This window comes from Cajanus cajan, chromosome 3, assembly GCF_000230855.2.
Source record: "Cajanus cajan strain Asha chromosome 3, NIPB_CcT2T_4, whole genome shotgun sequence".
Lineage (NCBI taxonomy): Eukaryota > Viridiplantae > Streptophyta > Magnoliopsida > Fabales > Fabaceae > Cajanus > Cajanus cajan.
Window position 1 is genome coordinate 12373447 of NC_138519.1, and position 16126 is coordinate 12389572.

General features: G+C 28.1%; 2 protein-coding genes across 2 annotated transcripts; both read left to right on the forward strand.

The window, feature by feature from the left end:
* The first annotated feature begins 1195 nt into the window (after positions 1-1195).
* On the forward strand, positions 1196-3559 carry LOC109816042 (PAR1 protein). The gene is made up of 3 exons (XM_020380905.2): positions 1196-1376; positions 1737-2063; positions 3080-3559. Exons 1-3 carry the CDS (start codon positions 1310-1312, stop codon positions 3223-3225), a joined length of 540 nt encoding a protein of 179 aa, XP_020236494.1. The 5' UTR covers positions 1196-1309; the 3' UTR covers positions 3226-3559.
* Positions 3560-8595: 5036 nt separating this feature from the next.
* LOC109816037 (laccase-7) lies at positions 8596-15576 on the forward strand. Its single transcript, XM_020380899.3, has 6 exons — positions 8596-8794; positions 9212-9363; positions 10291-10535; positions 11284-11394; positions 13590-14543; positions 15134-15576. Exons 1-6 carry the CDS (start codon positions 8711-8713, stop codon positions 15262-15264), a joined length of 1677 nt encoding a protein of 558 aa, XP_020236488.2. The 5' UTR covers positions 8596-8710; the 3' UTR covers positions 15265-15576.
* Positions 15577-16126: the final 550 nt, after the last annotated feature.

Sequence of the window (16126 nt, forward strand, 5' to 3'; positions counted from 1 at the left end):
ATTATGATAATTAATATTAAAATTTTAATAAATTTAATATTATTTTGTTTTGTCTATTATTTATTAAATAATTTACAAAATAAAATATTATATAATAATTTATTATTTATCTTGTGATGTTTCTGTCATATACCTTAATATATATATATATATATATATATATATATATATATATATATATATATATAGAATTCTATCGCCAAAGTGAACATTCTATACTCGCAAAAGATATGTAGTAAAAATACACGAGTAAGAGACAGTTTGGCAGTCAATTTCAGTTTTGTACGGTTTTCGTCCATTATTCATTGAGGAAAGGAAACTTGATTATTGCCTACTAATTGATTCTCCCTATTACTAAAATTACATATTTGTCAATTACACTATTAGATACTACAACTATGACACATGTACGCATAACACATGCTACACGAGTCCACATCTTTTTTTAAGTCATATCAATTAAATGAAACTTTAATTGTATTTTCTTTTCACCGATAGATTAGCTTTTGAGTTATGACTAATTGCACATACTTTGGCAAATTATTAGCTTAATTTTTCTTCAGTCCCTGAAACAAAAGAATACGCTGCATCGATTTAATTTGTTAGGCATCACTATCTCATTAATCATTATAACTTTTGGGTTAAAACTTAAAATTCATCTCGTTGATTTTATGTTCCCACATATTTCAGTTGTATCCATGGTAACTTTCCAACCTTGCCAAAAATAAATGCAAACTGAATTTTGATAGGCACACGATACCCCACTAATGACAAATTTGTCTTTGGTTTCTTCTCCGAAATTTTTTGGAAGAAAAGATGCTTCCGATTCACTGAAGTGGACAAGATTACGGTAAATGAATGAATGGGAAAATAAACAAAATGGGTTTGACTTCTATGCCTTAATTTGTTGGAAACTTCAAAGTTTTCCAAGTTCGGACATCCAAACACGTCTTAGGTAGTCGTCAATAATCACGCACCCGAATCAACGACGAAAAGGGGGAAACAACTCAACATTCAAGCGCAAGAAAATGGACCCAATTTTTTAATTATAGGTTTAATTTTTTATTTAATGAAAAAGGAAAACAATTTAAGAATGGTTTAAGACTTGGCCAACGTGTGAAGCTTCCAAACGCGTCCACAAGTCCATTAGGGACGCGCAGTTTTACCACTTTCCACCAATATATATACCCCTTTAGTCCCTTCCCAAAATCATTGTGCCCATTTCTTCTCATTACATACACAACACAACACACACTTTGCTCCCTCTTTCACAAAACAACAATATCTCCATTTCAAACAAACTACAACCATGTCTTTCTCTACCAAATTGCCTTTGGTCCTTTTACTTTCATCCCTCTTCATCCATGCATCTTTGGGTGAGTTCATCATGCCGTTTTCCATGTCTTGTTCAATTCTTTATTTTATAAACATAAGTTTTCTCATTACATGTGAACTATGTAATTAATATCCATCGACTAATGATAAAATTAAAATAGAGTATAGAATAAGTTGCACATGATTTAAATAGTCTATATATATTATATATACTACATCGATTAATGATAATGTCAAATTATATGATATAAATAAAGATTAATTCTTATATTACAAGTTAATTTTATAAAGTTAAGTTAAACTCAATTTCATATTATTAAGAATATGACATAATGAAATAAGACTTTTGTTGTTGTTGTTGATTACTCATGGCTTGTGTGAAATTTATGAACGATCAATAGGTGAGATGGTGTGTGAGGACTTGCCAAAGGAAGTGTGTGCTTTCTCAGTAGCTTCTTCAGGGAAGAGATGTTTGTTGGAGACGGAGAAGGCGGCGGACGGCGGCGTGGAGTACCAATGCCGGACGTCGGAAGTGGTGGTGGAGAGAATGGCTGAGTACATAGAGACAGACCAATGTGTGGAGGCATGTGGTGTTGATAGAAACTCTGTTGGGATTTCTTCTGATGCCTTCTTTGAGCCTCAATTCACTGGCAAACTTTGCTCTCCATCATGTTACCAGAAGTGCCCCAACATTGTTGACCTTTTCTTCAACTTGGCTGCAGGAGAGGGTAAGAATTGAATCATTCATTGTTAATGTCATCACATGTTTTTGTTCAATCCTAACATACTTTTTTATCGGTAGAAATCGAAAACAGTACCAAGAAGTTACAACACTGCTTAACCACTCTTGTTTCAATTCAGCTTACTTTAAAATTACTTATCAACACAAACGCTATATGAAGTGATTACTTCACCTCACTTTTCTTTATAACCCTTGGAAAATGTCAAATTAATCAAACCAGCTTACATATAGAAAAAGTAAAAGAGACTTGGTTTCAACTAGGGTAAAGGAAGGTGTAGAAAAAAGTGATGTAAAATAATTATACAAAACATAGAAGTCTTTTTCTAATAATTCCAATTTCCAAAACTTTTCATGCGTGGTTATAATGAACATGTTTGGTAGTCGATTATTTTTTAACTTTGGTTGCAGAATTGACCTATATATATGAATAAAATTGGAAGTCGTGGTCATTAGGTAGCATCCATTTATTCAGCATAAAGAGAAAGAAAAAGGAACAGTGATGTCTCCTCTGAATAACTTTTCCTATGATGGAAGTTTAACTAACTAGAATAAATCATAGGTTTCTGCGTGTCAATGCATGCCTTATTGCTTGTTTTCTTAACTACTATTATAAGAACATGTCAACAAAAAAAATTATGCGCATTACCTTTACTCATTCTTGTTCTGCTTTTGTCTCATGCTTTCACCATTCACTATGAAAGCCTAAGGATACCAAATACCCTATAACATTTTAACTTCAAATCTAATCAAGGTATATAATTGTTCTCATCCTTCACCAAAACAAAGAAATAATTTTAAAAAATGAAGTTGTGACACAAGATTTGTATTTTTCATATTTTTGGTATTGCCAAGAGTATCTCCCAATGAATAAAAATTAATCTCATTCTTATTACTCTGTGTGTGATTGTTATTGATATGATGAGTTTTCACATATTTTATTTTTCTTGTTACAATAATTAATTAGCATAGACAAAAACTAAGGGTATGTGATTGCATTTGCAGGGGTGTTTTTGCCAGAACTGTGTGAGAAGCACAAGACTAACCCTCGTCGTGCCATGATTGAGCTTGTGAGTTCTGGAGCTGCCCCTGGCCCTGTTTCTGATGTGTCAGAGGACATTGTGGCAGCACCTGCACCTTCTCCCCTGTAATTTTGGTCCCTTCAAATCCACTCTTCCTTTGCAGAGATGCTGTGAATTGAGGCAACCAATTATAATTATACTATTATTGTGTTATTATATTAGAAGATGGAGGGAATATGGCTTCATTCTTATGTGTTGGGTTCCGATTAATGTAATAATCAACATTGAGATGGACATGGTGTTCATAGGTTTATGTTATGTTGTTGTTTTTCCAAATTTTCCAAATTTTGGAGTTCAGGAATTGGAATTGTTTCTGCTTAGTATTTTCATTTGAGAGCTACAAATAAGTTGAACTATGTCTCAATAAGTGCTACTACATAAATATTCTTTTGATTGGTTATAATTCTGCAAAGTATTCATAATATAAGCCTTCATACTTCACCATTCCAACTCAATTGATAAGGAGTGTAAGTGAGAACTTAAATCAATTTTGAATTTTTTTTAATAAGAATAAAAGATTTATGTATCATATTATTTTATCAACATATACAATCTTTCACTTAATAACAAATATTTTTTCTTTATTAGTAAACTAAAATTTGAACTTTGATAATCTTATTCACCATTTATATAAAGAGGAGAATTTATCATATAATCTAAAATTATATGACCATAATCAATCTTCTGTTAACACTTTTTTACAAATTAAATAAGGTGATTACATATATCATGAAAAAAAATTGACTAGAATTACACGATTTCAGACCATGTGATTATTTTTTTAATCTATTACACTCCCTTTAATACATTTTCTACCATTAGCTAAAATTTGACAAAATCTTTATGATCGAATATTATTAAATAAATAGCGAGATGAGATTCTCATAAAATTTGTGATTTTTAATAAAATTTAATTGATAAAAAAAAATAAAATATTTTTAAAAAAAAAATGTTGCTAGCACTGTCTTAGTATAAAAATCCCACATAATTACTGCCTTTGTTTCGTTTGATGTTTAAAAGTTTACACAAATATTAAGAAATATAATTGATAAATTAGATTTTATAAAATTTATTATACGATTTTTAAATATATTTCTTATTTTCATATTAATTAGGTTTTCTCTTATTTAAATATGTTCCTATTTTCTCACTCTATAATAAATGGTTAAGATTATAAGAAATAATATTAAATATTTGATTAACATCGTAAAATAACGATTAAAATGGGACACAATTATTTTACTAAAACATCAAACATACTATAACGGTATATATTCTTTCCTATCATGAAAAAAAAATAGTGTTTAATAATTTACTTCATAGAAAAGATTAATACTTTCTCTGTTCTTATTCATAAGAAAAAAAATTTAAAAAAAAATCAAACATTTTGTATTCTCAAATATGAATATAATTCACATTGTTTTACTTCATTCATTCAATGACATCCTTCCTAAAATATTTAATATTTGAAATGAATTGTTATTACTAAAATGTAGGTGTTAAACCATAAAATAATGACACACCCCTCCCCCAAACATGGAATAAGCATGTGGTTCTAGAATGTAGTTTGGTTAATTTATGGTTTTAGTAAGACATAAGACATAAATGGGAATCCAATCGCCGGTTCACAAAGAAAAGAAGGCATAAGACAAACATGGAATCATATCCAAGTGGGAAAAGAAAACATACTTGGCCACCTTACCAACTTGGAATTGACCTTTCACTCTTCCAACTGGAATTAGACCATATTTTTAATTTAATTCCAACATTCTCATAACACTTTTCAACAACTGAAATCAAGTATAGAAAACCATTGCCAGCACATAAATCAAGACCTAAATATTCTGACTTTATGAAGAAAAAATAAAGAATTAAATGTATTTTTAGTCTCTTAAAACTAAGGTAATTTTTTTTTAAATTTAAAATGATTATTTTAGTCCGTATAATTTTTAAAAATTTTGTTTTAATTCATTAAATTGTCAGTAACATATTTAAAAGTGATAAATTGATATAATTATTTGAAAATTAACTGCGCTTAATACGAGATTAATTTTTACAAATAAGATCATCAATAAGTACATTTATGTGACAATATTTAACATATTTTTAACAAAATTTGAATATATAAACTAAAATAATATTTTTTGATATTATAAAAATTAAAAAAACTTATTTTAAATTTAAAAAATAAATTTATTTTAAATTTAAAGATTTAAAGATATATTTAAGTAAAAAATAAATAACCATTTAGATTGATTACTTCTCTAATCTCCTATCTATCTCCAACATCCATTTATTATTGCCGGCCAAATATATATTTATCTTTGTCTTAACTTTACATAATGAGTAGAACTTTATTTGGTATAGGATAAGTTGAATATATTCAATATTATTTTATATTTTATTGTTATTGATTGATCTTTTTCTATTTTTCTGTGATAAGTCCGGTTCGAATTTAAAATAAATAAATAAACTTTTTTTTTAAAAAAAAAAAACTTTTGGAATTTAGCTTATTTTGTTTTATTAATTTTGGCATAAAGAAAATATATATCAAATATGAAATATGAATTTGGCCCAACGATGTCAAAAATGAGACAAAAAATAGAAGGAAACAAAATCAAGCCGAATAGGCTAAGCCCAATCTTTTTAACAGTAAACAAAAATAAAACTCAGCAAACAAGTGGGCTAATCCCACGCTAATGAAAGACAAAAGACATGAATCAAGAATCAGATTGGACCCTTCCCCAATTCATCAAAGGCTCATGATATACATCCTCCTCCTCCTTTTTTTTTTTTTTTTTTTTAAGTATACCTTTTTTTAAAATAAAATATTTAAATTCTTAAAATATCCTTAAATTTTATAATTTATAATTTTTTAATTTTATACCTCCAACATTTAATTTAACACTCTTTTCTTCTTTTTCATACGCCTCTTTTCCTTCTATTTTTAGTTTTCACATGTATCTCTTTACCTTTCTTTTACCCCATCTATTTCAATAAGTAATTTTAATGTTTTCAGTTTTACATTACTCGTTTCCTTCTTCCTCTTTCAATTTTCTCACTATTATATTTTCCCTCCTCTCTTTTAGTTTTCACACACAGCTAGCACGTAAAATTAGTTTTCCACAACATTATAAGTGTGCATGACTTTCTCGAGACAGTGTTAAAAGTGTTGAGCCAAATTAATGTGCATTTTTTCTTCGAGTACTTTACCCATTTATACATCTAGAAAACACAACATCAAATAATTTTAGTGTTCTAGAAAGTACTTTCCAAAATAGTAAAATTAGTGTTACTAAAAGGGTTTGTTGAAATTTGATTTTTAAGATATTTATAGAAAGTACTTTTCAGAACATTAATTTTGTTATTTCGAAAAGTACTTTTTGGAAGTGTGTTACTTTACATAATTTCGAATAGGTTTTTTCTTAAATAGTAAATTTAGAGTTCCAAAAAGTACCTTATGAAAATGTATTATTTTACATACTTCTATAAAGTACTTTTCAGATCACTAAATTTATTATATATTTCAAAAAGTATTTTCTAAAAGTATGTAAAAAACACAATTCTGAAAAGTTCTTTTTCAGAACACTAATTTCATTATCTCCAAAAGAACTCTAGAATAGTAAAATTAGTGTTCTAAAATATTTTTTTTCATAATACTAAATTTGATGTTAAGGTTTTTAAAAGTGTGAAAGGAGAGAAAGTGTTAGAAGAAAAAAATCAGCGTGTAGTTTGATAGAAACTATCAAGAAAAGTCATACGTACCTACAATATTGTCGCATACTAATTCTATGATTTGAATGCATATGAAAAAGCGAAAAAGGTGAGGGGAGAAGAAAGTAATGTAAAAACCAAAAAAACTAAAATTATCTATTGAAATAGGTGGGAAATTGGAGAAAGACAAAAATGTGTATGTGAAAAGTGAAAGAGAAAAAGAAGAAGGCATGTGGAAAAGAAAAAAAAAAGTAATAAATTGATAATTAGAGGGATAAAATTAAAAATAAAAAAATAATTATAAATATTTTAAAAAATAAAAAAGATGTACTTATAAAAAAATTGTATATATCATGAAACTTCAGCAAACAGAGGAAAGTCAGGAAACTAATCCAGCCCTCGAGCCTGAAACCCATTAAGCATAATAAACCAAAATAATGAATAGAAAGAGTGTGGAAACAAACAAACAAAAAAATGCATACTACTGGACCTATGTTGGCCCAGACTGGTAACAAAGAGAGAAAAAAAAATAATAATAAAATGAATTAAAAGAAAAGAAAAGAATGATAAAATAAATTTGGATATTCACAATATCAATGTATTATTATGTTTAGTATTTAATAGGATCTTTTGATAAAGTTATATTAATGTCCTATGGGGTCAAAATTTACTATCCTACAAACTTTATTACATTAATTCTAATTAAGATAATCTAATAAATTAAAATGTTTTGTTTGAAACACATCTTTAGTACATACACTAACAGTTTTGGCATATGTGGGAAAGGAAAACACCAGCCAAAAATGTGCTTATACTGCGTGTGGGATCCCCAGGAGACAAGTCTTAGCAGTTAGCATGCTTTGCCACCCAATAGTTGGGCTTAATGTGCATAAATTAAGATATTATTTACGCAATCTTAATGGGCTTAATTTCAATGCAAAAATTATTGTGCAATAGCACACTATGGAGAAGAAATTATTAAAATATTTTATGCGATAATTAAGTTATTTAGGACATTTGTAGATACCCCAACTAATAAGAGCAATGGTATCGGTGCGTGACAACTTTCATGAGACAGAAAGCAAAGATAACACGAGTGTTGTAGCGTTATGCCTTGGACGTGGTGATATGAACATATGACAAATCCCACTATGCATCATGTATCAACAAATTGCAAAGAGTTTGTGCAAAACCAAACACTTACGACAAAATGATACTCCAAGATGTCGTCATTCTTTAATCATTTTACTCAATCAAAGAGAAGGCGATCTCGGACATAGTTTATAATTCAGTTACAATCAGATACTCATTCATTATATATGCATAGATTGTTTATATCTTTGAATTGATCAAATTCTGCCTTCACCAGAAATAGAGAATAATATTAATTAAACTACGTTGTCACACTAATACGGCACCATAAAATATTTGACTTAAAAATGTTTTGCATGAAAATCAACGTTTTGACTTTTTATATATACATCGTTTTTCTTTCTACAAGTTGTCTGGAGACTAATCTTCCTACAGATAACAAAGTTAATTCGGTCACAGCCCGTTGCAGAGACTATTCCAACTGATAAAGTTGCAATTCTTTTACTTGTCAAACAATTATGTAAACACTACATATATATATGATGGAAATTAAGTGCAGTGCTGCTGACTCTATATATATATATATATATATATATATATATATATATATATATATATATATTGGAATAATAGGATCGACAGAGAGTATTGGTCCCTCATAAAACAACAAACTCACGTTCTCACATAGCTACGTTCCTCTCATGATTATGCTTCACTGAGTCTTCTTCTGATAACTTCTTTTGACAATATGGTTGTTTCTCTAGCATGGATTTTGGCACTCCTACTTTCTTCTTCTTTGGCTTCTGCTGCTATCGTGGAACACACTTTCAATGTAATTGGTTTCTTTATTTCATATTTTTGCCATTTTATTTTGCTTCTGCTTCTGCTTCTGCATGCTACGTTACATGTAAGATTCTCTCCTCATTTCATTTTATCTTTTTCTTCCATTATTAGGGTTTTCGAAAAATAAGTGAAATAGATATGATACATATTTAATGGAGAGCAATATTATTTATTTTTCCTAAACCGTATAAATGAAAGAAATGAAGATAAAAAAATGGAGAGAATATTTCATCTTATCTTCTCTTTCATATCTCTCTCTCGGTAGTGCAAATTGTTTACATGTATGATTTCTCTCTTGTTTATCTCTCTTTCTCTTCATTGTAAAATTTGTTGGACAATGGTACATCTTATCATTGAAAAATTAATGTACCTCATATATATTGAAGTTTATGTGTGTGTAATGCAGGTTGGGAACATGAGGATCCAACGGTTGTGCAAGCACCAAGTTGTAACAGCAGTGAATGGAAAAATTCCTGGACCCACTATACGAGTCAGAGAGGGTGACACACTTGTGGTTCACGTGTTCAATAACTCACCCTACAACATCACTATTCATTGGTACATACTTTAGTTTCTCCTCTTTCGAGGAAATTAATTTTTGTCAATGTCATTTAAGAAATCCATTCTCTTAAGAATCAACTAACGAATTAATATTCTTTTTAAACTACTATGTATGTCCTTTGAATTCAAACAAATTTCTTAAAAAATTAACGAAACAACAGAAATGATGTCGTATAGCAAAAATTAAATTATTGCGAATTACACACGCCAGCTTGAGATTTTAGGAAATTGACTTTATAACATACATATATTCTTTTCCGATTGAATTTAAAACGTTTAGCAATATATAATTCACATCCCCAAACCCACCTAAAACTATCATCAAGTTTTATGTGAAACTTTTCTGTTAGTTAAGTAGAAGTTCGTGGACTTTTAAATATTGATGTATATATAGGGAAAGAATTTCTTATACTCCACAATATGAACATTTGCCCATAAAAATATATTTAATATTATCGATGTAAATTTGAGAATGTCGTCATGTCAATCAAAATTAATATCATTAGTATAAAAGTTGATAAAAAAAAATTAATTTAACTAATAGAAACACTTTTAGAGATCAAAATAAAACTTTTTAAACTCACAAGATCAAAGTGAAATCTAAAATGAAAAAAAGAAGCTAAAATTATAATTTTAATAAAAAAAATTGGTAGAAATATTGTGATATAAGATTGGCATATAAGTAATTTTGAACCATATATGAAGATCAAGTTAGCATTGAGATATATTTATATATACATGGCTTAAAAAGTTAGTGTGTATTTGTTTACTTAAAAGGTTTGAATCAAAGATATTATTATCTACTTTTCGTTGACAAATATTGTTATTATATGAGAGATGTAACACCGGTAAAATTGTTTCCCTTAATATGTACAATGAAAGGGTCAACGCTTATTTTATTTTACATGTTGTTGTACGAAACAGGCATGGAATATTTCAAGTAATGAGTGCGTGGGCAGATGGTGCTGAATATGTAACTCAATGTCCAATTCAAGCAGGACATAGCTTTAGTTACAGAATTAACATTATAGGACAAGAGGGAACTCTTTGGTGGCATGCCCATTCTTCCTTTTTACGTGCCACTGTTCATGGTGCCCTTTTTATTCGTCCCCGCCGAGGTCGTCCTTATGCATTCCTTAGACCCTACAAAGAAGTTCCCATCTTATTAGGTATGCATATTCATCCAATTATAATATTTTACTTTTTTTAATCTTTCAACATTACACACTACAACAAATTTTACATATACAGTAGCATATAAAAAATGTCACTATAGATACAATATATGTAAGTATATATCTATTTGACATACATGTACACGCAATTTTAGTGTTTATTTTAAATGAGATTTAACAATATATTTTGTGTGTCACTATAGTTTATACCTACACTTTTTAATAATATACAAATATATATTATATTTATTGTATGAAAAAAATTAATTTTTAGTAATACATATTGTTTCATTATAGGGTGTGTGTCACTATATGTCAATTTTCTTATAGTGACATTTCTCTCTTTTCTCTTCTTATCGTTATCTTGAATTAATCAACAAGGTATGACATAATTAATAAATAATATTATTTCTTAAATTTGTGGTTAGAAATTTGATCACTAATCAAAATATATATATATATATATATATATATATATATATATATATGAGAAATCATTTGTTGAGAGAGTTGAATCTCTTAAATAAATTATATAGTACTGTGAGATTTTAGTTCTTAACTTTTAGTTAAGGAATATATTAGTTTAAAAATATTTATCTTATGTTAAAAAAATTGTATAAATTTGAAATACAAATATAATTTCATACAAATTCACTTGTTGACTTTATTTATTTGTTTTAGTTTTTCAATAATCTCTTTCCATTATTTGTTTTTTTATAAAGTAATAAAAAGTTAATTCCAGGTGAATGGTGGAAAGATGATGTTATGGAAATTGATTCCCAAGTACTTCCTCCATCGGATGCTTTCATGATCAATGGCTTGCCCGGTGATCTTTACAATTGCTCTCAAGAAGGTAATTAAGTCTCTCATTCTATTTTGTCGTCTAATCATTAATTTGCTTCTAAACTAAGTTTCAAGATGCTTACCTATCCTTTTCAAAATGATAAAATAAAAATGCCTACCTAACTTTTTTGTTGAATTCCATGACCTTAACTCTATTAATTAATATCGATGTTTAAAGTTAATGTATAAAATTATGAAATATTTAATAGGGTTGCAAATTATTATATTCGAATTGAAATGACTTTATTTAGTATCTTTATTTTAATGTTTGTGCCACTTGTAACAAGATGTCAAATAAGGATATAACTAAAAAATATTAATTACACTTTGAATTTTTTTCAATATAGATTATTTTTTGATAATTTTTTTTTAAAAAAGTTAATAATTATAGGAAGAAGGTAGTAGTATGTTAAACACATAATTTTGTTTGCAAGTAAAAAAAAATATATATTGGGAGATAAATCGTAGATTGAATATTGATCAAAAGTTAAATTTGGTTTTAATTTAATTTAGATACAAAAGAATTTTCTTTTAAATGAATGAAGTTAATATAAGAATATATTGTGAATGTTTGAGGTGACAAAAAAATAATATAAAATTAAAAAATTAAAGTAAATATTGAAGAAGTAAAATACAAATATGTTTCCTTAGAACACTAGTCAAGAAATAAATAAATAAACAATTATGATAAAATGTTACAAATACACTTCAACTACTTAATAAAAAAAAATATTTATTAATTTCTTAACTAATTTTCTTAAAGTATTCCTTAGCAAGACCTGTTTAAGAAAATAAATATTGTAGTAAAAGAAAATGTTAATATAAATCTTAAGTAAGCTTGAATATTATTATTAAATTAATAATTAAAGTTTTTAAAAATGTTGAAAGGGGACAACTAATTTGAACGACGAAAAGTATGCGAAAAGAGACAAATTTGACTAATAAGGTGTCACAGTATTTTTATACTTTTTTAGCGAAAAGGTTTCGCATTATCATTCAAGGGTATATGGAGTATTGATGTTAAATTAAAATTCTAACGGAATTTATAAATGTAGAATCTAGTTTTTTTTTTTTTTCATAGAATTTATATAGTTAAACCCCTTTTTTTAATACTATTTATCCTTTTCCTTATAAAAATTAGTGAACAATAACATAACATAAAACACCCTCACAAGAAAAATAATATAATAAAAATTGTCTTCCATTAAAAATAAAGGCTTTTCTGCAAAAAAAAAATTATAAATATACATTGATTAATTTTTTTTAACTAAACTTTTAATTAGAATAAATTATACTTACACGCTTTTAGCCGTTTTATATTTTGTCAAATTGCTGATAAATTTTCTAACACAAATTTATTTCTACATTAACCTCTTAATTACTATCTCTAATATTTATTATAAAACATTTTTAACTGAATTACATGGATCAATATAAATCATTATATTAATTATTTTTATTAAATTTATAGAATAAAATCATAATTTATCTATTTTATTTTATTTTTTATTTATCAATAAATTTTTATGAGATACAAAGATATTATACTATTTTAAATTTATGGATCAATATCAACAAAAATCATAAATATTAATTGAAAAAATTTTAAAATTAAAAAATAAAAATACATATCCTTACCATCTTTAATAAGAATAAACAAAGTAAAGTTAATTTAATTTTTTAACCAAATTTTTTTCCTAAATTATGTGTTATAGTAAGATTCAGACGGAAGCATTTAAATAGTCTCTTTATAATAGGAATGTTAATAGTTGCAATTTCACCAAATCTGATGTCGATACTTTTTTTTATTATTTTTAAATATGAAATACTTCAAAAATCGTCGCTATAATTCTAATTATTTTAATCATTTTTCACCTAATCATTAAATTAATACTGATACTATTTATGACTAATAAAATCGAGATATTTCGTGTTTTTATTAAAAATAAAATAAAAATAAAAATTAAATAATAAAAATATATTAATTTAATTAATATTATAATTAATTCATTAATTTTACGTTCTTAAATTTAATTAAAAAATATTTTTTAAATTTTTTTAAAATAAAATAATATAATAATTAAAAAAAGTAGAAATTAAAATAATTATTAAAAGAAATATCTCTTTTATATATTAATAATGCATGTTCACAAGTAAAATATCCAATATGCTTATTCTAATTAAACTTTACATCAATATAATTAGGGATGTTTAAACTGAAGGTTAAAGCAGGAAAAACCTACTTGTTACGAATAATCAACACCAACCTCATTACCCAAGTGTTCTTCAAGCTCGCCAATCACAATTTCACAGTGGTGGCCATCGACGCCGTCTACACGACGCCGTTAGTGACCGACGTGGTGGTGGCCGGCCCCGGCCAAACCACCGACGTCCTTCTGGAAGCCAACCAACCAATTGGCTCTTACTACATGGCAGCTTCCGTTTACTACTCCACAACGGCAGCGTTTGACAATACGACAGCAAGAGGACTCGTCGTTTACCAAGGATCCCAATCCGCATCCCCCCCTATGCCCCTCATGCCCGTTTACAACGACACAAAAACCGCCAACAAGTTCTACACCAACCTCACTGGGCTCCCCATTGGGCCTCACTGGGCCGCCTGCCCAGACCAAGTGGACCAGAGTCTTTTCATGGTGTTTGGAGTGAACCTGGAGCGGTGTCACAAGAACGGCACCTGCTTGGGCCCCTTTGGGTTTAACTTCTCCGCCAGCATCAACAACGAGTCCTTTGTTTTGCCCAGTGACGTAGGAGTGTCCATGTTGGAGGCCTTTTATAAGGGTGTGAGTGGGGTGTACACTAGGGATTTTCCCAATGGGCCTCCGTATGAGTTTGATTATACAAGCCCAAACACTAGCCTTGACTTCACGCGCATATTTGCTCATAAGTCTACCAAGGTGAAGCGTGTGAGGTTTAACTCGACGGTGGAGATTGTTTTGCAAAGCACGTCGTTCCTTGATGTGGAGAACCATCCCATGCACCTTCATGGTTTCAACTTCTACGTCTTGGCTCAAGGCTATGGAAACTACAATGCCACTAGAGATAGAGAAAAGTTTAATCTTGTGAATCCACAAATGAGGAACACGATTGGTGTGCCACGTGGAGGATGGGCTGTCATTAGATTCAAAGCAAATAATCCAGGTATCCTTTTTCTCTTGTCATAATTAATGTTGTAGGCAAAAATACATTTTTCATCCCTTATATTATTTATTAGTATCAATTTAGTCTTACTTTAATTAATTAAATTAATTTAGTCTTACATTTTTTAAATGTATCTCAATATTTGACTTTCCATTTTTTTCGTTTAAATAATTAACAGATCTGACACGTGTCATGACATGTGGCACGATGACATGACATGTATTATGTTACCATGTTATCATGTCACGTATCATGTTATCATGTCATGTGTCATGTCACGTATCATGATGTCATGTCACATGACATGATAGCATGACACGTGGCATGACATGTATTACATTCGTTAAATATTTTAACAAAAGAAACAGAAGGTCAAACATTGAGATATATTTTAAAAATGTAGGACTAAATTTATTCAATTAATTAAAGTGAGACTAAACTGACACTAATAAATAATATAAGAGAAGAAAAATATATTTTTGTCAAAGTTTTACTTTAACATTATGTGTTTATAATTAATGTAGATTTTATTAATATACATTTATATATATTATCGAAATAAAATTTTACATGTTGGTTATTTTGTGAAGGTATATGGTTTTTTCACTGCCATATAGACACTCATATGGGATGGGGATTGGCTATGGCTTTCGAGGTTGAGAATGGACCCACTCCTTCTACCACGTTACCTCCACCACCTCCGAATATGCCCAAGTGCTAAAAACCAAATTGTGGTTTCATGATACTTAATTAATTAATTCAAATGATCATTTGATTGGTATAGAAAACAAAATGTAATTTTCACAGAAAAAATATGAAACTCTATTTCTCAATATGTTACTTACAAGTGTTGAATGAAACAAAAATATATAGTCATTAGTTATACAAATAGGCTTTTACTCGTCTTTCTTGACATGTAAATAACGCATAAATATCTACAATTCAAGTTATGACTAGAATACTGAATAAAGGTCAATATGAATCAAATGTTGAAAAATGTACTTTAGAATACCAAGTAATCAAATAATATTATTATAATTATATATATAGCACTTAATTATAACATAAATCTTTAATAATACAATTATGCAAGTAATTAGTGTTTTAAAAAATAGATAATTATTCCCCTCTACGTTGACACGAGAAAGAATTATTAACTGGAATAGTTCTTAAGCAGCTTTTATATGTGTGATTCAATAAAATTAAAAGAAGCCCAATGCACTTGGACACATTATTTTGGCCCATAAAAAGTTTAGACATCAAGGCCAACAAAAACATTAAATAGCCCGTACTTAATTAATTAGGGTTGATGATATATACACCTTATTTTTTTATAAGTACACCTCCTTTATTTTTTTAAAAAAATTATAAAATATATATATTTTTTATATTTTATATCTCCAACTTTTAATTTATTATTTTCTTCTTCTTTTTCACTAATCTTTTTTTCTTTTTCAGTTTTCACATGCACTATTTCGTCTTTTTTTAATTTTTTACCTATTGTCAAAAAGCCACACACACCTATAATATTATTGAAAACTAGTTTATGTCTTACATATTTGTGAAAACTAAAAGGGTAAGAG